General features: G+C 50.4%; 2 protein-coding genes across 2 annotated transcripts; one reads left to right on the plus strand and one right to left on the minus strand.

The window, feature by feature from the left end:
* Positions 1 to 4,249: 4,249 nt before the first annotated feature.
* Positions 4,250 to 12,813, plus strand: LOC130266762 (olfactory receptor 14A16-like). Its single transcript, XM_056516019.1, has 3 exons — positions 4,250 to 4,463; positions 11,823 to 12,139; positions 12,500 to 12,813. Exons 2-3 carry the CDS (start codon positions 11,846 to 11,848, stop codon positions 12,776 to 12,778), a joined length of 573 nt encoding a protein of 190 aa, XP_056371994.1. The 5' UTR covers positions 4,250 to 4,463; positions 11,823 to 11,845; the 3' UTR covers positions 12,779 to 12,813.
* An 8,527-nt stretch (positions 12,814 to 21,340) lies between these two features.
* On the minus strand, positions 21,341 to 22,016 carry LOC130266763 (olfactory receptor 14J1-like). Its single transcript, XM_056516020.1, has one exon. The coding sequence runs from the start codon at positions 21,984 to 21,986 to the stop codon at positions 21,354 to 21,356; it is 633 nt and encodes a 210-aa protein (XP_056371995.1). The 5' UTR covers positions 21,987 to 22,016; the 3' UTR covers positions 21,341 to 21,353.
* Positions 22,017 to 23,158: the final 1,142 nt, after the last annotated feature.

Consider the following 23,158-nt stretch of genomic DNA (forward strand, 5'->3'; position numbering starts at 1 on the left):
CAGAACCCCCATGGCCCATCAGATGCGGGGCTGGGATCCACCAGGTCTGGAGTGGTGGCTGAGGGATCCACTGGGAGCTGGGAAATGTCACACCAGATCTGCTGAATCTGGGATCTGCTGGGGCCGGAACCTCCCGGGTCTGGGACTGACTGTCACGATCCCCTCAACCCGAGCGGGAGTCTTGATGGCTCGTTCAACCCCAGGGTGCACAAGACAAAAGGCAAGAGACTCAGGTTTTATTCAGCAGAAAGCAGGAATGGAGCTTATTGCTAGTAACAATTCAGTTTTGCGATAGAAAAGAGAGGGAGAGAGAGAGAAAGAGAAGATGGGGATATAGCTACCAACAGATGGGACATGTCCTCGAGTCATCTGACGATGGACGCGTCTTCAATCCATTGGGGAGAAAGAAATCTTAAAATCTCTTTAGGAAAGTCACTTTTTATAGTCCTTTTCCAAAGCGAGTGGCCTCTGGCCAAAAGGTAGGAAGATTTATGGACTATTGTATGTGGAGAGCATAGCTCCATGACGCAGGTGCGGGGACAGAATGCTACAGCCAGTACCCTGCTCGAGAGCAGCGTACCATGGCAAGCACCAAGCACACCTACAAACAGTCCTTGGCAAGCATCCACCTCGGCCAGGCCAGAACTCAAGAGAGTGATGGGGTCCTGGGGTCTCAGTGTCTGATGATGGTCGTGAGGCAGATCAGGGAAATTTTGGATGCACCCTCACATGCCCCTTTGTGGACACAGCATGGTACTACAGCCCCCCACCCCTGCCATTTCAAGTAGTGCTGCCCCCTGGTGGACAAAACTCAGCACTGCAGCCCCCCCTTTCCCACAAGCAGTGCTGCCCCCTTGTGGACACAGCCCAGTATTTCAGCCCCCTCAAACACCGAAAAGTGCTGCCCCCTTCTGGACCCAACTGGTACTGGAGCTCCTCCCGTGGATATGTGCTGCCTTCTTGTGGACACAACCCTGTACTGCAGACCCCCATACCCAGCTATGCTGCCCCCTTTTGGACACAATTAAATACTGAAGTACCTCACTCCTTTAAGCAGTGCTGCCCCCTTGTGGACAGAACCCGATACTGCAGCCCCCACCCCACCAGTGCTGCCTCTTTGTGGACACAATTAGAACTTCCGCCCCCTCCCCAAGCAGTGCTGTTCCCTTGTGGACACAGCATGGTACTGAAACCTCCCCCCTCCCTCCGAGCAGTGCTGCCCTCTTGTGGACACAATCCAGTACTGCTGCTCCTACCCCCTCAGAGCAGTGCTGCTCCCTTTTCGACACAGCATGGTACTGCAGCCCCCACCTCCCCGGGCAATGCTACCCCTTGTGGACACAACCTGGTACTACAGCACCACCCCCTGAGCTGTGCTGCCCCCTTGTGTGCACACCCTAGTACTGCAGCCCCCTTCATCATGAGCAGTGCTGCTCCCTGCTGGACACAACCTGGTACTGCACCTCCCCTTCCCAAGAAGTGCTGCTCCATTTTGGACACAATTTTTTACTTCAGCCCCATCCTGAGCAGAGCTGCCCCCTTGAGAACACAGAATGGTACTGCAGCCACCTCCTTCTGCGCAGTGTTTCCCTCTTGTGGGAGGAACTCGATACTGCAGTCCCCTCCATACCTGAGCAATGCTTCCCTGTTGTGGACATAGCTGGGTACTGAAACCCGTCACCTTCTGAGCATTGCTGCCTCTTTATGGATACAGGGTTGTGGCTCAGCCCTTTTTCCCCCACCAAAAAATGCTGCCCTCCTGTTGACACAGCAAGGTACTGCAGCTCCACCCTCCAAGCAGCGCTGCCCCCTTGTGGACACAACCTCGTACCGCAGTCCCCCCACTCCCAGCAATGCCGTCGCCTGTAGGATAGAACCAATTACTGTATCACCCCTTTCTCCCTAAGCTTTGATGCCCCATTTTGGACACAACAAATATTGCAGTTCCCTCCTGAGGAGTGCTCCTCCCTTGTGGACACTGCACGGTACTGTAGCCCCCGCTTTCCTTGAGGAATGCTGCCTCCTTTTGGACACACCCATGGAGTTTTCTCTCTTGAGGTATTCAAGGGTGCAGACTCCTTTTATCCTAAACTCCTCTCCACCTCTTGCCCTCTTCCTTTCCCCATTGGCTGAGATACTAGGAAGGTACAGGCTTCCCTACCTGCCTGCTCCATATCCCTTCTTGAACCTGGTATTTCCTCCTGAATTTCAGAAGTTCAGTCTTGTGCAGACCCTTCTCTGTTTCAGGAGCCAAGCTGTCTGGTCCCAGTAAAAAATCTGCTGCCCAAAGTCAGTAGAAACGTTACGACCCGTTTCACAGACCTTAACACCAATCCCTTCACCCACCAAATGATTTGTAAAGACATTAGCACATATCTGTCCTCTCACATTGATGTTTCCTGTGCTGGTAAAAGTCTTTTAAGCCCACCCTTCAGCCTGACCTCTCTGCTGTTGTAGTTCCATGGACAGAGGTTGTTGTTTCATACCCCTTTCTATGGGCAGGCCGGTGTTCAGCAATCTCCAGGGCCCCACCCAATGTCACTGTGCCCTGGGAAGACAAAAACCATCACTCCAAATTTCTCCATTCTTCCTTCTTCCCAGGCATTTGTCTCTGCCACTGGGGTTTGCTGCTGATTGTCACAGGAAAAATGAGATTCCTGTGACACTGTGAGGCCCTATGGAACCAAGCATCCACTGTGACACCACAGAACCTCACAGAACCAAGAGTCCATGGTGACACAACAAGGCCTTGTGGAATCAAGGAGTCCAAAGGTCTAAAACACATCTTGCATGGCTCTCCCTTGGGAATGTAAATCTCCATGTTGTCATCTTGACGCACACTTGAGGAGGGCGTCTGTTTTTAATGGGGAAATTCAGGAGTTTTCAATTGCTTTAAAAAAAAAGAAAAGGAAAAAACCCCTGTTTGCCTGAGTGCAGCCAGATCTCCAAGCAAAGCAGGTCCCAGGTGAGAGAGGACAGACAGGATGGAGCTGGGAAATGTGCAGCAAGGTTGTCCACACTAGGTTAGAACTCAAGGCACAGCTTCTCTGAGCAGGCCAGACTTCCTGAGGAGAGACTTTGGATCAATATCAATGACAGAATGCTGCAATCACCTCTGCTCTAAAGGGAAACAGTAATGAAATACACTCTTTAAAATAGGAATACATATTTCTTAGAAGCTCTTTGAAATATTTCTCCAAAAATGCAGCAGCAAACCTTCCTAATGAACAGCACCAGACAAGAGGGAAATCAAGGCAGAGCCATGGTCTGTAAGAACATGCTTGATCCCAAAGAACCCCTTGGTGCATTTGGTGCTGAGCCCTGGAACCTCAGGGCCTCAGAGGAGATTGGACAAACCTTTCTAGGAGTCCAAGTCAGAAGAAAAACTCAAAGTGTCTCAAAGCATTAATGGGTCCCACTGAGGTCCATCCCCAACACAGGCTCCTCTTGGACTCCTTGGTGAAGAGAATTGAAGGCCATGATTGTCCCAAAACTTTTGAGACTCTAGAGGAAAGGAAAAAGGAAAAACCTAAAGTACCTTGAAGCATTAATAAGCCCCACAGAGTGTTGCTACTGAGAAAGGCTCCCAAGGGTCTAATTAAAGCAGATAATTGGGGGCCATGATTGCACAAAGCTCTCAGAGTCTCCAAGGCAAAAGCAAAACCCAAAGTCCTTGGAAAAACCTGGGAGCATGAAGGAGCCCCCCAGGGCCATTCCTGACCAAGGCTCCCCAGGGACTGGTCCCAGCAGATCCCTGAGGCCACTGGGATGTGGGGGGGATGCTGAGGGCAGGACAAGGGGTGACAGTGGCCAGCCTTGCTGGGGCTGTGTCAGGAGGCCCCAGTGGCTCAGGACAAGGTGTCTCCTCACAGCCCTTGGTGGCACAGACCCTGCTGTGCCCCAGGGCACCAAGACTTGGCTTCTCTTTGTCCCCACCTGCAACCTCTGCCTCCAATTTCCTGCCCTAACTGGAATCTGGAGACACTTTCTCAGTCCCTAAGTGGGACCCATTAAAACTTCAAGAAACTTTGGAGTTTGATTCTAATTTGGAGGTCTTGAGAGGTTTCTTCACCTCCCTCAGAGGGACTGATATTCAGGGCCTCAGAACAAGCCCCCAAGAGGGTAATTATATTCTTTGAGCTGTGTCTGTGCTGCTAAACTGGGCTGGGCTCCTGGCACAGAAGGAGATGCTGGAAACCCAGAAGAGCTTCAAAAACACATTTCTCTTGCTGAGCAGCTCTTCTCACAGCCCAGCAGAGCTGGGGCTCTGCCTGCAGCCACCCCAGGCACAGCACAGAGGCACAGAGAGCTTCAATCTGTCAGGACTGGGAAGATGCTCAGAAGTGAGTGGGGCAGAATCACTCCCAGCCCTTGACACAGGAAGCCTCTGGCTGCAGGACAATGCACCTGCAGCTCCTGGAGAGATCTCCTAAAGCTGGAACATCCCAATGCCTACAGACTCTGTGAGTACATTCTCTGATTCTCTCTTGTGTGGAGCAGCCAGAGGTGCCCAGGGCTGTCCTGCAGAGCAGGGTCCTGCAGCCCAGGGCTCTGTGCTAGGGCAGGGACTCTGCTGCCTGCCAGGGACAGCTCTGAGCCAGCCCTGGGAGCTGCTCACAGCACAGGGGACAAAGTCTGGGTGGAAGGAAAGAGCTTGTATGGCTTGGTAGTGTTCTCCTTGTGTGGTGAGGATGCTGCATTGTTCAGGACTGCTCCCGGCATGACATTTAACTCCAGAATATTTCCATTATACAGGGAGCACAGCAAGGGAGAGAGGGGCTGCTTTAAAGGGAATATCCAGATTTTTTTAATCTCCTGCTCAGGGATGCCAGGATGGGAAAATGAACACTGATATTAATCTCTGAGTTCAGATCGAGAAAAAGAAAATATTCTCTCTCCAATCTCAATAAACCAGGCAGTGACAGAAATCAGGGCCCCTTACAGGCAGCGTCAGTGTTGAATTTCCAGCTTCCTCAGGGTTGCTCTGATATTGCCATCAGAAACTGCAGGGGCAGAGCTGCCCCTGGGCAGTGCCCTGTTCTGGGAGGGGTCTGCAGGGCAGAGCTGAGCCCCCAGGGCTGGGCTGGGCTCAGGCAGCTGTCCAAGTTTAGGACAAAACTGGGGAAAAGCCTCCAAAGGAGCCCCCCAGACTAAACCCCCCTCACAATTCCTCCCCCCCACTGGGCTCGGAGAGAATTTTACTCGGGGGGAAAAGTGGAAAAAACTTGTTTATTAACAAACACAAGAAAAAAACACTTCCCAGCAACAGGAGAGTACAATCCCAGATGACAAAAGAACTGTTTTCACCGAAGTGAGAGACGGTCGCTGCTGGGAAGGGCGAGAAGCTTCTTGGGCAGGCTCCGGAGGCAGTCTCTGATGCTCAGGTCCCGTCCGGAGCCGGTACAGATCTTGGAGCTGAAGGAGAGAAGGGGGAAGGGGAAGGCAGCAGCCGGGACAGAGCCGGGGCAGCAGCAGGCAGAAGCAATAGGGCAAAAGCAGCGGCCGGGGTAGCTAGCGCAGCAAGCAGCAGCAGCAGCAGCAGCAGCAGCAGCAGCAGCAGCGCAAGCCAAGCAAGCCCAGCCCCGGGGCACCACCCCCCCAGGGGGGAGAAAGGGCACCGGTGGCAGCTCCATGCAGACAGCAAGGTGTGGGGGCGGGAGAGGAGCAGACATAACACCAACCCAGGACATTCCACCCCTTATCCCACATCGTGAACGTTACACACGATTGGGATATACACCTACTCACTACAACGTAAAAGCTTTCATCCGACTTCCGCAAACCTTCATCACTTACACATTTCCTCTCATTTCACTTACTCAGACCTTCAACACTTACATATGTCTTTCTGTCTCATCCTACAATCAGTTCTCCCTGTGGTACACACCGTGTTGTTCCATCTTCCTGCATTATCCACCATGTGCATCCTGGTCCTTGAGCAAAGACAATCCCACGAATGGGTTTGCCTGTACCCGAGGCAGGATTAACCCATACTGCCTTTCCTAACAGACCTCTGACATGGGCCACTGGGACTTTATCTCCATCCACTATATTAAGGGAGTCAGACTGGGCAGGACCTGCTCGGTTGATGGAACCTCTGGTGTTAACTAACCAAGTAGCCTTTGCTAGATGTTGTTCCCAGTTCTTAAAAGACCCCCCACCTAATGCCTTCAAGGTGGTTTTCAGTAATCCATTGTACCTTTCCACTTTACCTGCAGCTGTTGCATGGTAAGGGATGTGGTACACCCACTCAATGCCATGTTCTCTAGCCCAGGTGTTAATGAGATTGTTCTTAAAATGAGTCCCATTGTCTGACTCAATTCTCTCAGGGGTTCCATGCCTCCACAGGACCTGCTTTTCCAGGCCCAGGATGGTGTTGCGGGCTGTAGCATGAGACACTGGGTACATCTCTAACCATCCAGTTGTGGCTTCCACCATGGTCAGGACATAGCGCTTGCCTTGGCGGGTCTGAGGCAGTGTGATGTAGTCAATCTGCCAGGCCTCTCCATACTTATACTTGGACCACCGCCCCCCATACCAGAGGGGCTTCACCCGCTTGGCCTGCTTAATGGCAGCGCACGTGTCACAGTCGTGGATAACCTGGGAGATGCTGTCCATGGTTAGATCCACCCCTCGGTCTCGTGCCCACTTGTAGGTGGCATCTCTGCCCTGATGACCCGAGGCATCATGGGCCCATCGAGCCAGGAACAATTCTCCCTTGTGTTCCCAATCTAAGTCTATCTTCGACACCCCTATCCTTGCAGCTTGATCTACTTGCTGATTATGTTGCTGCTCCTCATTGGCTCTCTTTCTGGGGACATGGGCATCTACATGGCGAACTTTTACAGGTAGTTTCTCTAATCGAATCGAGTCTTTCCACTCTTCAGCAGCCCAAATTGGTTTTCCTCTGCGCTGCCAGTTCGCCTTTTTCCATTTCTTCAACCATCCCCACAGAGCATTGGCTACCACCCAGGAATCAGTGTATAAATAGAGTTTCGGCCATTTCTCTCTCTCTGCGATGTTAAGGGCCAGTTGGACAGCTTTGAGTTCGGCGAATTGACTGGATCCACCCTCTCCTTCAGTGGCCTCTGCAACCCGTCGTGTGGGGCTCCATACAGCCGCTTTCCATCTCCGGTTCATTCCCACAACGCGACAGGAGCCATCAGTGAATAGAGCATAGCGTGTTTCCTCTGCCGGTAGCTCGTTGTATGGTGGAGCTTCTTCAGCCCGTGTCACTGGTTCTTCTTCTTCATCCGCGACACCGAAACTTTCACCTTCGGGCCAGTTTGTAATTATTTCCAGAATCCCAGGACGATTTAGTTTCCCGATTCTGGCACGCTGAGTGATGAGGGCAATCCACTTGCTCCATGTGGCACTGGTGGCATGGTGGGTTGAGGGAACCTTTCCGCTGAACATCCACCCCAGCACTGGTAGTCGGGGTGCCAGGAGAAGCTGTGCTTCCGTACCAATGACTTCTGAGGCGGCTTGGACTCCCTCATAGGCGGCCAAAATTTCCTTCTCCATTGGGGTGTAATTGCCTTCAGACCCTCTGTAACTTCTGCTCCAAAATCCCAGGGGTCGGCCTCGGGTCTCACCAGGCACCTTCTGCCAAAGGCTCCAGGACAGACCATGGTTCCCGGCTGCAGAGTAGAGCACATTCTTTACCTCTGGTCCCGTCCTGACTGGGCCAAGGGCCACTGCATGAGCGATCTCCTGCTTGATCTGGGCAAAAGCTTGCTGTTGTTCAGGGCCCCAGTGGAAATCGTTCTTCTTGTGAGTGACCTGGTAAAGAGGGCTTACAATTTGGCTGTACTCAGGGATGTGCATTCTCCAAAAGCCTATGGCACCTAGGAAAGCTTGGGTCTCTTTCTTGTTGGTAGGTGGGGACATAGCTGTAATTTTGTTAATGACATCAGTAGGAATCTGACGCCGTCCATCTTGCCACTTCACTCCCAGGAACTGGATCTCACGTGCAGGTCCCTTAACCTTACTCTTCTTGATGGCGAAGCCGGCTTCCAGGAGGATTTGGATAATTTTCTCTCCTTTCTCAAACACTTCTGCTGCTGTGTTCCCCCATACGATGATGTCATCAATATATTGTAGATGTTCCGGAGCCTCACCCTTTTCCAGTGCAGCCTGGATCAGTCCATGACAGATGGTGGGACTGTGTTTCCACCCCTGGGGCAGTCGATTCCAGGTGTACTGCACGCCCCTCCAGGTGAAAGCAAACTGAGGCCTGCACTCTGCGGCCAGAGGAATGGAGAAAAACGCATTGGCGATGTCAATGGTGGCATACCACCTTGCTGCCTTGGACTCCAGCTCGTACTGCAGCTCCAGCATGTCTGGCACGGCAGCGCTCAGCGGTGGAGTCACTTCATTCAAGGCACGATAGTCCACAGTCAGTCTCCATTCTCCATTAGATTTTCGCACAGGCCAGATGGGACTGTTGAAGGGTGAGTGGGCTTTGCTCACCACTCCTTGGCTCTCCAGCTCACGGATCATCTTGTGGATTGGGATCACAGCATCTCGAGTTGTTCTATATTGCCGGCGATGTACTATTGAAGTGGCAATCGGTACTCGTTGGTCTTCTCCTTTCAGCAGTCCTACTGTAATGGGATTCTCAGCCAGTCCAGGCAGGGTGTTCAATTGGCGTATGTGTTCTGCCATTACAGCCGCTATCCCGAATGCCCACTTCAGGCCTTTTGGATCCTTAAAATACCCGCTCCGAAGGTAATCTATGCCCAAAATGCATGGGGCCTCTGGACCAGTCACAACAAGATGTTTCTTCCATTCCCTTCCAGTTAAACTCACTTCAGCTTCCACCAGGGTGAAGTCCTGCGAGCCACCTGTTACACCAGCGATGGAAACGGATTCTTCCCCCACATATCTTGATGGAATTATCGTACATTGGGCACCTGTATCAACTAAAGCTCGGTACTTCTGTGGTTTCGATGTGCCAGGCCACCGAATCCACACAGTCCAAAAGACACGATTTTCCCTCGCCTCACCCTGGCTAGAGGCAGGGCCCCTCTAAGCCTGTTTATCTTTCTTCCCTGGGGCATGCATCTTAGAAGTTCCTTCGAGAGGGTCAGACATGTCATTATCACTGTCATATTTGGCACTTTGGGTACGGGCAACAGGAGCGGCTCTCCTTCGGATGGAACTTCCGCTTTCAATCTTGCCTTCCTTCAACTCCCTCACCCGTCGTGCCAGAGCAGCCGTAGGCTTTCCATCCCATCTCCTCATGTTCTCTCCAGAATCCTGCAGGAAAAACCATAGCTCGGCCCGGGGAGTGTACCTCCTCTCCCCATCGGGAGAACGTCTACGTTGGTTGCCAGGACGTCCAATTTGCACGGCTGAAATTTGGAGGAGGTCCTCCTTAATTTCCTCCCTGAGCCTCTTATGATTTTCCTCTATCTTGTCCTCTAAGTTCTGCAAGCGTGTTTCCACGGCGGCGATTCTGGCATGGGTTGGGCCATGCACAGCATCCGCGTATGCCCAGAGCTTCTTCGCCATGTCCAGCACCGTTTCATATACCTCTTCCCGCTTCATTATTGCCAGAGCAGACGCATATTCAGATGGCCCGAGTCGCACCAGCTTCCTCCACATTACAGGGGTGCATGGTACCAGGTCTGGGTTCCTAGTTGTTACATCATCTGAAAAAATGATCTCTGCCACTGCCATCTCCCTCAGACATTGGATCCCTTGCTCTATGGTTTTCCACTTGGTCTGCTGCATATACAGATCATCGGCACACAGATATCTTTGTGCTACGCTGTCTAAAACACGTGCCCAGAGGCTTTGAGGGTTAGCCTCCCTCATCATACCTTGATCGATGACCGGATCATGAGACAGGGATCCCAGGTGTCTCACCTCAGTGCCATCTAAGATGGTAGCCTCGCCTGCGGCATCCCAAAGCCGAACCAGCCAACTAATTATGGATTCATCGGGCTGTCTTGTATAATCCTTTCTTAAACCCCGAAGATCTTTTAAGGACAGAGACTCATTATTAGTTTCTGATCTCACACCAGTGGTTTTAACTCTTGATTTTACATCAGGAGGTGTTGAAGGTCCTTCTCCTGCATCCTCATCATCATCCTCCACTGGCCGATCGGTCTTCTTGGTGCACTTCCCACTCCTTGTACTGGTAGCCACAGCCATTGGTTGAAGCTTGCTTTCTAATTTCATCCCTGTCCTCGGGCCTGGGGTGCTAACTACAGCCTGAGTAGCTGGCATAGTAGCTGTGTTATCTCCCTGTTCTCTTTCCTTTGTTTGTTGTTCTCCACTATCTAACAGGGTATGATAAGCATACGCCAGTGCCCAGCTCACTGCAGTAATCTTTTTTTTCCTGGAGCTATTGTGGCATTTCTCTTTCACATATTTTACCACCTCAGCCGGGTTCTGAATTTGCTCATGTGAAAAATCCCAAACCATAGGATCAGAAAATTCCTTTAACATCTGGCCCAGGTCCTGCCATTTTCCACACCACTCAGGACTCCTCACACTTTGTCCTGCTGCTAAATCAGGAGTCGCACCAGCACCTCTAGAAATCTCAGCCCTGATTTTATATAAACTGTAAACTGTGTAGAGGAAGCTTACAACATTAAACGTCAGGAAGATGATCTCTTTAATACTAAAGGAGAACTGCACATATCCTAATAACGAGGTAAAAAATTCAGAGGAGACAAAGGGAAGCAAAGGCTGAAAAGCCTCCTCCCCTGCTTCTCCTCTAATAAACTGGATACATATCCATAACCAGGATCCAGAAGATATCCCTGGAACCGATTCCAGCATTTTCATAAACCTCTTACAAGCCATTGCAACCAAGCCCAGTCCAATCAATATTTTGGTCATTATCCCTCTAGTATAAAAACTACACATAAGAGACAGTACTGGAGCTATTTCCGGGCAGGAAAATAACCCCAGAGACCAAAGAGGCATTAAAACCTCAAAAAAACCCAGTATCCAGAACCACATACTGAAATCCATTCCAAACACCATTATATAGAGTTACACAGTTTTTTCCACTTTCTTCGGCTCCCCGTACGGGCCACCAAATTATTTGTCCAAGTTTAGGACAAAACTGGGGAAAAGCCTCCAAAGGAGCCCCCCAGACTAAACCCCCCTCACAATTCCTCCCCCCCACTGGGCTCGGAGAGAATTTTACTCGGGGGGAAAAGTGGAAAAAACTTGTTTATTAACAAACACAAGAAAAAAACACTTCCCAGCAACAGGAGAGTACAATCCCAGATGACAAAAGAACTGTTTTCACCGAAGTGAGAGACGGTCGCTGCTGGGAAGGGCGAGAAGCTTCTTGGGCAGGCTCCGGAGGCAGTCTCTGATGCTCAGGTCCCGTCCGGAGCCGGTACAGATCTTGGAGCTGAAGGAGAGAAGGGGGAAGGGGAAGGCAGCAGCCGGGACAGAGCCGGGGCAGCAGCAGGCAGAAGCAATAGGGCAAAAGCAGCGGCCGGGGTAGCTAGCGCAGCAAGCAGCAGCAGCAGCAGCAGCAGCAGCAGCAGCAGCAGGGCAAGCCAAGCAAGCCCAGCCCCGGGGCACCACCCCCCCAGGGGGGAGAAAGGGAACCGGTGGCAGCTCCATGCAGACAGCAAGGTGTGGGGGCGGGAGAGGAGCAGACATAACACCAACCCAGGACAGCAGCATTGGCAGGGCCCAGCCCTGGGCACAGGGAAGGAGGTGCTGGCAGGGACAGCTCCAGGCAGCAGAGCCCTGGGGAGACAGTGGGGTGAAAGTGCCACCAAGCTGGGCTGGGATATTTAAAGTCCTTTCCAAACCGAATTATTCCATGATTATTTTTCTTACAGATCCCAAGGTCCAGCCACAACAAATGTCCAACAGCAGCTCCATCAGCCACTTCCTCCTGCTGCCATGGGCAGAAACACAGCAGCTGCAGCTCCTGCACTTCTGCCTCTTCCTGGGCATCTCCCTGGCTGCCCTCCTGGGCAACGGCCTCATCATCAGCGCCGTAGCCTGCGGCCACCACCTGCACACCCCCATGTTCTTCTTCCTGCTCAACCTGGCCCTCACTGACCTGGGCTGCATCTGCACCACTGTGCCCAAAGCCATGCACAATTCCCTCTGGGACACCAGGAACATCTCCTACGCTGGATGTGCTGCACAGGTGTTTTTCTTTCTGTTCTTCATCTCAGCAGAGTACTATCTACTGACCATCATGTGCTACGACCGCTACGTGTCCATCTGCAAACCCCTGCACTACGGGACCCTCCTGGGCAGCAGAGCTTGTGCCCACATGGCAGCAGCTGCCTGGGCCAGTGCCTTTCTCCATGCTCTGCTGCACACAGCCAATACATTTTCCTTGCCACTGTGCCAGGGTAATGGCCTGGGTGGGTTCTTCTGTGAAATCCCACATATCCTCAAGCTCTCCTGCTTAGACTCCAACCTCAGGGAACTTGGGCTCATTTTTGTTAGTGTTTGTTCAGTATTTGGCTGTTTTGTGTTCATTGTTTTCTCCTATGTGCAGATCTTCAGGGCTGTGCTGAGGATCCCCTGTGAGCAGGGACGGCACAAAGCCTTTTCCACCTGCCTCCCTCACCTGGCTGTGCTCTCCCTCTTCAGCAGCACTTCGTCACTTGCCTATCTGAAGCCGAAATCCATCTCCTCCCCATCCCTGGATCTGTCCCTGTCAATTCTGTACTCAGTGGTGCCTCCAGCCCTGAACCCCCTCATCTACAGCCTGAGGAATCAGGAGATCAAGGCTGCAGTGTGGAGACTGGTGACAGGAAAATTTCAAAAACATTAAACTGCTGGCTAATTTCTGTAAATCACTTTTAATACAATAATTGTTCTTGTGTCTGCTTGTGAGTTTGTTGGTGTTTTTTTTCTTTGTTTCAGTTTTTTAATATTATCCACTAAGAAATATCCTTTTCTCTCCATCTTCCCTATGGCCACAGACTTTATCAAAAAGCAGCTATGCCTTCAGTGGCTTTCAATGAAATAAAAGATCTCCCAGCGAAGATTTCTACAGAGATGCCAAATTAGTTCCCTTCTCTGGAGCTGCAGCAGCAATGTCTGTGTGCAGAGCTGGGGCAGATCAGTGCTGGCACAGCAGCTGTGCCCAGCAGCAGCAGCAGCACTTGGTGTTGCCAGTGCTGCTCCCGTGCCACTGCCCCGCTGCCCTCCTGCCCCTCGTGTTGCTGCAGGGCCTGAGTGCTCTCGGGGCCGGGCACAGCCCTGGGGGTGGCAGTGCCGGGGCTGCAGCAGGGACAGGCCATGGGCACTGCTGGGGCAGCGCTGACGCCTCAGGCCAGGGCCTGGGGGCTCCAGGCTCCTTGGCCAGGCTCTCTCCAGAGCACTTGGCCAGGCCAATGCTGAGCAGAGAAAACCCCCGTGAGCAGCCCCAGGCTGGCCGTGGGCAGGCTGGGGGCAAACAGCATGGCTGAAGCAATGAGCAATGAGGAGGGGCTGGAGAGGCTCTGCAGGACTGACAGGATGGACTTCAGGGACTGTGAGGTGAAGCTGATGGACCTGTGCTGCTGGACTTTCTGAAGAGGAGGCCCAAGGCTCATCCTGGAACTGGTCCAGTGGTGGTTTCAGAGAATCGCAGAATTTAGCAGGGCTGGAAAAGACTTTGGAGATCATCAAGTCCAATCTGTGCCCTGAAACCACTTTGTCTCCCCTGAGCCTCCTCTTCTTCACATAAACATCCTGTCAGGGTCCACACCACATGCAGAGTCCTGATAGGTTCTTTTAGGGATCTCAAAGCGCAAAAGACACAGCAGGGGACAAAACCAGTTTACTTTTGCAAAAGATGCACTTTTATTCAGTGCCAACAAAATGCGAAAGAGATTCAGAGAGAGAGAGAGACAGAGAGAGACAGAGAGAGATAAAAGGGTTTGGGATTATAGCTACCAGACGGGCAGACGATCCTCGTGGAAGCAGCCAATAGATGTCCGTTGCTGTCCAGGGAGATCTCAAGGATTTTTAGTTTTAGGGTGTCTTTTATAGTCTTTTCCAAGGCGTCGGGCGACTGGCCAAAAGGTGGGAAGATTTATGGACTATTTCATGTGGAGATCGTTGCTCCAAGAAACAGGTGGACACAAGTAGCCTGCGTAGGAGCAAACTGGCCCTGGTTGGAATGGGCACCACCTGAGAACAGTCACTTGTCATTCCTCTCATCCCTGGCCAGCACCTTTAAACTGCAGTTCTTTAGGCCTCAGGCGAGGGTCGTTGGGCAGAACAAACGAGAGGCTTTCAGACGGACTCTCACACCACCCCATGACCAACGAGCGTCGCCGAGAAAACTCCATCAGCGTGATTTTGTGACGTTGTGGCATCTTCAGGACCCGTCATTGGTAGCATATTCCAGAAAGTAGGTACAGAAAAATTAGGGATCAGAGAGAGAGAGGGAAAAGGAAAGGAAAAGGAAAGAAATAAACACAAAGATAATAGAGCAAAATAATCACAACAAATTGATTGAAAAACAATTTTCACAACAAATCACAATCATAATAAATTAAAAAACAATTTTTCAAACAAATCACAATCATATTAGTTGAAAACTTTTGAACAATCAAAATTAATACAAATAAATAAAATAACTTTCAAACAATTAAAAATTAAAGTAAATCAACATTGATTATAATACGTTTAACAAAATTGATTAAAACAATTGTTTTATTAAAACCATTTTCAAATAAAAAACTTAACATTATTTAAAACGAATAATACCAATCATACAAACACAAAAAATGTGAATGATTTTTTTAAATCCACTGCTACATTTTCTACAAACACTAAATCACAAGCAGTTCTTAAGCATGCACACCCATTGCTCATACACCCCAATAGCTCCTTTGGATAACTTTCAAAGTTACAGACATTCTGATCTATGTCTAAGCAAATATCTTGAGCTCTTATTGCATTACTTTTACAGATAAACCCTTGTTGTTTCCAGACAATGTAAGTTTCCAAATTAATAGTTTGTTACTTTTCGCCAATTTGACAGGACCATTCTCTATGCTCAAAAGGATAGAGAATAGCTCCGTCATGATTCAGCCTTAATGCAATGAGAGGGAATATTGAATGTAATGAAACATTACATATGGTCAGTGCAAAGGCTGTTGCTGTGCTTATGCTAGGGTAGTAGTTTCACTAGGATTGGAATTCTTTTTCAAAATCATGAACATTATTCCAAATTATTCTCCGAATTTCAGTAGGAAAAGTGGCTTCCTCCACTTCTCGTATAATTAAGGCAGCAACTGACTGCATCCACAATTGAACCTGGATACAGCAGAGAGCTAAAGAAATGTTAGCCAATTTATTCATTAATACTTCTAAATCAATACTATTCAAAATTCCCAATCTTGTTCCCACAACACCGGTTATGTCTCTTGTTTGTTTCTTGAGAGGATCCTCCTGGTTTTGCATTGGCAATTTGATTTGTTTAAAAGACCATGCCAATTTAAACAATATTTGTTGTTGGCTAGTTTACCAAATTACCTAAGATCCAATTTTAAAGATTTTCAGGCTCAGTATAACCGGTGGTTGGTAGTAGGTGTTATAACATTAACACCAAGTTCCCCTCAGTATTTTATATTGTTTTTACCACACATAATTTCATAGGAAAATTGTACAACAGTTCAATTTTGATTTTGAATCTTCACAAAATATAACACAGCTGTAAGGTCCTGTGCTGTAACTGTATACAGGTTTGATGAGGGATTCAGCAATTAATCTTCATGTTCCATGGTATTATTCTGTGAAAAGTAAACACAACAGAATCTGCCACAAAGAGGCAGGAGGCTAAAATGATGGAACTATTTATCATGTAATGCAGACTGGAATTCTGTTAACTTCCCAATAATTTGCTGCCAAAAAGGGAACGACTCTGTACCTCCTTTAAACACAGGATAAGAGTCAGTGTAGTTGCAGACAAAGGAGGCACTCCTCGCTTCAAGCTGGAAAACATTCTAAATAACCATCGGCAACCCACCCCAAGAGCCACCCCGTCCCCCAGCAATAATTTGTTCAGCAGAAACAATATTAGTGAACAAAAAATTAGTGAACAAAGATTGTTTGGGGGAGAGAGCAGAGGCTATTTTAATTACCAAGACAGGTTTGTTATAGCTGCTACCCAAGCTCTCAGTTTCTGTTATTGCCAGATTTTTTACAGTTCCTTCTGTTACTGAGAATTTCTGGGCCACCCCGCCAGGGGGGGCAGTCCCAGTAGTGGCTGTCTTCAAAAACTTCACTTCCTGAGAAGGTGTTTGCATTTTCTCTGAGGCAATTTGCAAGTTAGGGCTTTCCAAATGGGAGATTATTTTTTGTTGGGTATCCCCCACTACTTCTATTTCATTTCTTCCCACAAGGGTATCATCAGTATATTGATAAACAGCCCCATTGTCAGGTTTGGGATTTTGGTTTGGCCATACAGGGGAGTTTTGCAAGTCCTGTATAACCAGTTTGAGCCCTTCTTTGGCACTAGAAGGAGGAGGGTATTGTTTTACATTTACAGGTAATTGCATAGGTGATTTATGGCCAACAGTGAGTTTTATTTCATGTATAATTTGCAAGCAGGCAGCTTTGTGAATGTTTTCTAGGAGTTGATCAGGAGTACCAACTAAAGCTACAAGGTCTCCCCTTTCCAAAGGGTTAAGCCCTGCTGCCCAATAAACTGCACACTGAGGTGGGGACCATAAGTTACGTTTGACTTCTGTTGTTAAGAAAGTCCCATGTCCCCAGTACCCACTAGCTGCTTCTTCTGATAATTTAGTAGCAGTGTACAGGATTTTTGTAGTGGTTATTTCTTGGTCAAAATTCTCATCATTGATAAAACTGTATTCTGTTTTAACCAAAGGTCTCAAGCTAGGGCAGCAATATTCTCCATTATTTTTCATCAGAGTTAGTTCTTTTTGAGGATATATTTGATTAGTTTCTTTCTCTTCTATTTCTTTTGGCAAATCAGTGTGTTTTAAAGTGTTGGTGTGTTCTTGTCTTAGGGCAGCTCTTAAAGAATGATTCTCATCTCTTAAAGAATGAATCTCATCTCTCAAAGCATGATTGTCATTCCTTTCTTCATCTAATTGTTTTTGCAAAATTTCCACTAAATTTTGTAGGGAGTCAATAATTGCTCTTTCTTCACTTTTTCACGTAAAGCGAGTTTCTATAGCTGCCGTAAGACAGGCCCCCAAAACTGAGCAGAGAATGGTCTTATTTTTGCCCAGTTTGAATTTTGTTTCATGTTGCAAAGAATGTATCCTATCAATCACATTTTCTAAATTAAACCAGTTACTGTATGCCCAATCTTCTCCCCCTTGGGAGGGTCTGGCTTTGTACTTAGCTAGCAAAGCATAAAAAGCATTTTTATCTTCTTCAGACATTTTTACGAAGCGACTAAAACCACTCTCAGGGAGGCACACTTAAAGTTACACAAAAAGCATAGCTAAAACTGTGTTTCCCTTCTCATCCCTGGAGCGGGTGAAGAAACCACACTACTTGGGAGGTACTACCTTAGTTACAAAACAGCTTGTCTCTTCGCAATCCCAAGTAGTCACCAACAAAACAACAAACACCCAGCCTTTATCTGAGGACAATCCCCTTTCTTCCCTGCCTGGGTTAGGGGTCCAAAACAAGAAACACCCAGCCTTTAGCTGAGGACAACCCCTTTCTTCCCTGCCTGGGTTAGGGGCCTAAAACAACAAACACCCAGCCTTTAGCTGAGGACAATCCCCTTTCTTCCCTGCCTCGGTTAGGGGACAAAAACTGCCTGGGAGGTTCTCTCCTCAACTACAACAAGCAGCTCAACAGCACATACACATAAAAAACACAAGTCCCATCTTTTGTACAGTTGAGATCCTTTACAAAAATTCTCCGATAACTGAAATGGAGTTGATTCTCCATCTGGGTCTGTGTGCAGATTGTGGGAAGAACCCAATACCACCTCCCTTGCTTTCCAACACTGTTCAGTCCTTACGGTACTGACAGGCTGGGTGCGGCTGAAATGGCACAGGTCTTCCCCTGGTACAAAGTGCACAGAAAACCCCCAACCCCTCCAGTCTCAGGGAATCCTGCCGATTACGCCAATTAATTGTCAGGGTCCATACCACATGCAGAGTCCTGATAGGTTCTTTTAGGGATCTCAAAGCGCAAAAGACACAGCAGGAGACAAAACCAGCTTACTTTTGCAAAAGATGCGCTTTTATTTAGTGCCAACAAAATGCGATAGTGGGACGGAGAGAGAGAGAGAGACAGAGAGAGAGAAAACGGGTTGGGATTATAGCTACCAGACGGGCAGACGATCCTCGTGGAACCAGCCAATAAATGTCTGTTGGCGTCCAGGGAGATCTCGGGGGTCTTTAGTTTGAGGGTGTCTATTATACTCTTTTCCAAGGTGTCGGGCGACTGGCCAAACAGGTGAGGACTTTCAGGTACACTTTGGGTTCCGTGGGGGGAACAAATCCACAACAAGGCCAAGCGAGTCCTTGTCGATGAAACAAACACAGGGCACTCCATCTCTGACCAGTTCATTGTTCTCGCACCTGTGGGAGCCTTGTCGACTAAACACAGTTCAGTGCACCGTGACTATCCGTAAACCAGTCTCCTGAGAAACCAGTCCTGGTCCGATGGGCACCACCTGCGAACAATGGCTTGGCGTTCCTCCCATCCCTGGCCAGCGCCTTTAAACTGCAGTTTGAGGGGTCTTCTTAGGCCTGAGGCGAGGGTCGTTGGGCAGAGCAAACGAGAGGCTTTTAGATGGACTCTTACACCCTGCAGGGCCTTGTGGGACCATGCAGAGCATTGTGACAGAGCAGGACCTCGTGTGATGATGGGGCCATTGTGACACTGCAGGGTCCATGGAACCAAGGGGCCAGTGCTGCTCCTCAGGGACTCCTGGAATGAAGGAAACATGTTTGACACCGTGGTGCCCCTTGGGACCAAGAGACCATTGTGACACTGTGGAACCAAGGAGAGCATTGCTGCACTGTGAGACCTCATGGAACCAAGGATCCATTGTGGCACTGCAGGGCCTTGGGGGATCAAAGTGCCATTTTCACACTGTAATTCCTAAGGATCCAAATTACTTTGTAACACCAAGGGGCCCCAGGGAACTAAATGGACATTGTGACACTGGGAGGTCTCATAAAGCCATGGTGACACCAAGCTGGGTGCGAATGTGGATTTACTGGAGGGTAGAAAGGCTCTGCATATGGATCTGGACAGGCTGGATCCAGGGCCCAAATCCAACAAGGTGAGGTTTAAAAAGTCCAAGTGCTAGATCATGAACTTTGGCCACAAAAATGCCTGTTACACTACAGGATGGGGGACAGAGTGGCAGGAGAGCGGCCAGTCAGAAAGGGACCTGGAGACACGGATGGACAGCAGGCTGGACATGAGCCAGCAGTATGCCCAGGTGGACAAGAATGCCAATGGAACCTGGATGCCATTGTCATTCAATGGCCTGGATTATAAATGGTGTGGCCAGCAGGACCAGGGCAGTGATTCTTCCCATGTGCAGCAGAGCTGAGGCTCGACCTTAACCATAGTCCTAACTATGTTCTGGACCTCCCTAATTTAAGACAGACATGGAGGTGCTGGAGTGTGTCCAGAAAAGGGTAACAAGGTTGGTGAGGGGTCAGGAACATGAATCCTGTGAGGAGTGGCTGAGGGAGCTGGGGATGTTTATCATGGAGGGGACGCAGGGGAGACCAGGTGGTATCAGGGCACGGGTTGAACATTATGATCTCCAAGGTCTTTTCCAGCCCTGCTGATTCTGGGATTCTCTGAAACCACCCTTGGAGCAGCTGCAGGATGGGCCCTGGGCCTCCTCTTCAGAAGGTCCAGCAGCCCAGGTCCCTCAGCTTCTCCTCACAGCCCCAAAGCCCATCCTGTCAGTCCTGCAGAGCCTCTCCAGTCCCTCCTCACTGCCCAGAACAGGGAGCCCCACACCCAGACACACCAGCCCAGATGTGCCCCCCTGGCCTGTGGTGTCTCTGGCAAGGGAGCAGCACGAGGCACTGCAGGAGCCTGCAGACAATTCCTGAAGCACTTTGATCCTGCTCCCCAAGGGACATTCCCATGTTGCCAGCTCAGGAAATGAAATGGGGAGTGGGTCTAGAGAGGAAAGGCAAGCAGGGATGGGCTGTTTGAAGGGGTTTGAACAGAGATGGGAAATAGGAAGAAATCTGGACCAGGGAAAAGTAAAGAAAGCAAAGGTGAACCCAAGGAAAATGCTATGGGCAGTTTGGGGGTGGCTGCCAGTGAGCCCTGACTCTAAGCAATGATGTCTGCAGTGGGACAGGAAACTCACAGCTCATAGGAACAAACTTTCTGGCTGACTGCAGAGGCCACGACAAACCTGAGTGGTTTCCCTCCCATCCCCAGCCCTTGCTGGCCCCAGGGGCTGATGGCATTTGTGCTCACTCAGCTCCATCTCCCCACAGCAGCACCATGGGGGTGCTGACGCCTGCTCTGTGCAGTGCAAACAGGGGCTCCTGAGCCAGTGCTGCCGTGTCTGTGCCTGCAAGGATGCGGCACCTGTGTGAGCTGGGGGAGAGGCCAGGGCTGCAGAGGGGGGATGTTGTTGGCAGGTGCATGAGGACGCTCTGGGATGCTGCCCTGGGCTGTCCAGCGCAGTGGGGATGGATCAGCCCCTGCTCTGCTGCTCCTTGCCAGGGTCTCCCCCTTGCAGGGACCTTGCAGAGCACCAGCCATGCTGTTTGCCCCCAGCCTGCCCACGGCCAGCCTGAGGCTGCTCACGGGGGTTTTCTCTGCTCAGCATTGGCCTGGCTAAGTGCTGGGGAGAGAGCCTGACCAAGGAGCCTGGAGCCCCCAGGCCCTGGCCTGAGGCGTCAGCGCTGCCCCAGCAGTGCCCATGGCCTGTCCCTGCTGCAGCCCCAGCACTGCCACCCCCAGGGCTGTGCCTGGCCCCGAGAGCACTCAGGCCCTGCAGCAACACGAGGGGCAGGAGGGCAGCGGGGCAGTGGCACAGGAGCAGCACTGGCAACACCAAGTGCTGCTGCTGCTGCTGCTGCTGCTGGGCACAGCTGCTGTGCCAGCACTGATCTGCCCCAGCTCTGCACACTGACATTGCTGCTGCAGCTCCAGAGAAGGGAACAAAAGGGGCATCTCTGGAGAAAACTTTGCTGGGAGAGCAATCCTTCAGTTTGTGTAAAGCCCCGAAGATTGCAGCCCTTCATTGACACATTTTGTGGCCACAGGGGAGAGGGAGAGAAATAAAATGAGGAATGGAACACACTGTGGCTTTTTAAAGGACATTATGATAAAACTAAAACAAAGGAAAAATAACCCCACAATGAAACCAAGAAGTATCAAATATGACTTTTATTACATGTGATTTTCAGAAATTAGCCAGCAGTTTAATGTTCCTGAAAGCATCCTGTCATCAGTGTCCACACTGCAGCTTTGAGCTCCTGGTTCCTCAGGCTGTAGATGAAGGGGTTCAGGGCTGGAGGCACCACCGAGTACAGAACTGACAGGGACAGATCCAGGGATGGGGAGGAGATGGAGGAGGGCTTCAGGTAGGAAAATATAGCAGTGCTGATAAACAGGGAGACCACAGCCAGGTGAGGGAGGCAGGTGGAAAAGGCTTTGTGCCGTCCCTGCTCAGAGGGGATCCTCAGCACAGCCCTGAAGATCTGCACATAGGAGGAAACAATGAACACAAAACAACCAAATGCTAAACAGGCACTAACAGCAAGGAGCCCAAGTTCCCTGAAGTAGGATTTGGAGCAGGAAAGCTTGAGGATCTGTGGGATTTCACAGATGAACTGCCCCAGGGCATTGCCATGGCACAGGGGCAGGGAAAATGTATTGGCTGTGTGCAGCAGAGAATAGAGAAAGGCACTGGCCCAGGCAGCTGCTGCCATGTGGGCACAAGCTCTGCTGCCCAGGAGGGTCCCGTAGTGCAGGGGTTTGCAGATGGACACGTAGCGGTCGTAGCACATGATGGTCAGGAGGGCAAGCTCTGATCCAAGGAAGAAGAAAAGCATAAAGAGCTGTGCAGCACATCCTGAGTAGGAGATGTTCCTGGTGTCCCAGAGGGAATTGTGCATGGCTTTGGGCACAGTGGTGCAGATGCAGCCCAGGTCAGTGAGGGCCAGGTTGAGCAGGAAGAAGAACATGGGGGTGTGCAGGTGGTGGCCGCAGGCTACGGCGCTGATGATGAGGCCGTTGCCCAGGAGGGCAGCCAGGGAGATGCCCAGGAAGAGGCAGAAGTGCAGGAGCTGCAGCTGCCTGCGTGTCTGCCAGTGGCAGCAGGAGGAAGTGGCTGATGGAGCTGCTGTTGGACATTCGCAGTGTCTTTGCATGAAAAACTGTAAATAAAGTAATCATGGAATAGTTTGGTTTGCAGAGGACTTTAAATATCCCAGCCCAGCTTGGTGGCTCTTTCCCCCCACTGCCTGCCCAGGGCTCCACTGCCTGGGGCTGTCCCTGCCAGAAGCTGCTTCCCTGTGCCCAGGGCTGGGCCCTGCCAGTGCTGCCAAAGCCCAGCCTAGCCGTGGGGGCTCAGGTCTGCACTGCAGACCCCTCCCAGCCCAGGGCACTGCCCATGGCCAGTGCTGCTTCTGCAGGCTCTCATGGCAATTTCACAGCAACCCTGAGGAGGTGGGAAAAGCGGCACTGATTCTGCCTGTAATAGACTCTGTGATGATTCCTGACCTGTGCTGGTTTATTGAGATCTGAGATTTTTTTTTTTCCCAGCCTGATCAGAGAGATTAATATCTATATGCAATTTCCCAACAAGGCAACCCACAGCAGCAGATTAAAAAAGCAAGATTTTCCCTTTTATGCCGTCCCTGCCTCACTACGCTCCCTGTATAATCTACTTGGAAACCTTCTCGAGTTAAATGCCATGCTGGGAGCAGCCCTGAACAATGCAGCATCCTCACCACACAAGGAGAGCACTTCCAAGCCTTACCAGCTGTTTCCATCCACCCAGACCTTGTCCTCCAGTGCTGTGAGCAGCTCCCAGGGCTGGCTGAGAGCTGTCCCTGGCAGGCAGCAGAGTCCCTGCCCCAGCACAGCGCCCTGGGCTGCAGGACCCTGCTCTGCAGGACAGCCCTGGGCACCTCTGGCTGCTCCACACAAGAGAGAATCAGAGAATGTACTCACAGAGTCTGTAGGCATTGGGATGTTCCAGCTTTAGGAGATCTCTCCAGGA

Source organism: Oenanthe melanoleuca, unplaced genomic scaffold (genome assembly GCF_029582105.1).
Source record: "Oenanthe melanoleuca isolate GR-GAL-2019-014 unplaced genomic scaffold, OMel1.0 S201, whole genome shotgun sequence".
Taxonomy (NCBI): domain Eukaryota; kingdom Metazoa; phylum Chordata; class Aves; order Passeriformes; family Muscicapidae; genus Oenanthe; species Oenanthe melanoleuca.

What these genes read in the sequence shown, in the direction of transcription:
- LOC130266762 (XM_056516019.1), top strand. Translation starts at nt 11,846, where the DNA reads ATGTCCAACAGCAGCTCCATCAGCCACTTCCTCCTGCTGCCATGGGCA. An exon ending in ACGCTGGATGTGCTGCACAG is followed by an intron (nt 12,140 to 12,499) that starts GTGTTTTTCTTT and finishes TCCTATGTGCAG; the next exon opens with ATCTTCAGGGCTGTGCTGAG.
- LOC130266763 (XM_056516020.1), bottom strand. Translation starts at nt 21,986, where the DNA reads ATGCTTTTCTTCTTCCTTGGATCAGAGCTTGCCCTCCTGACCATCATG.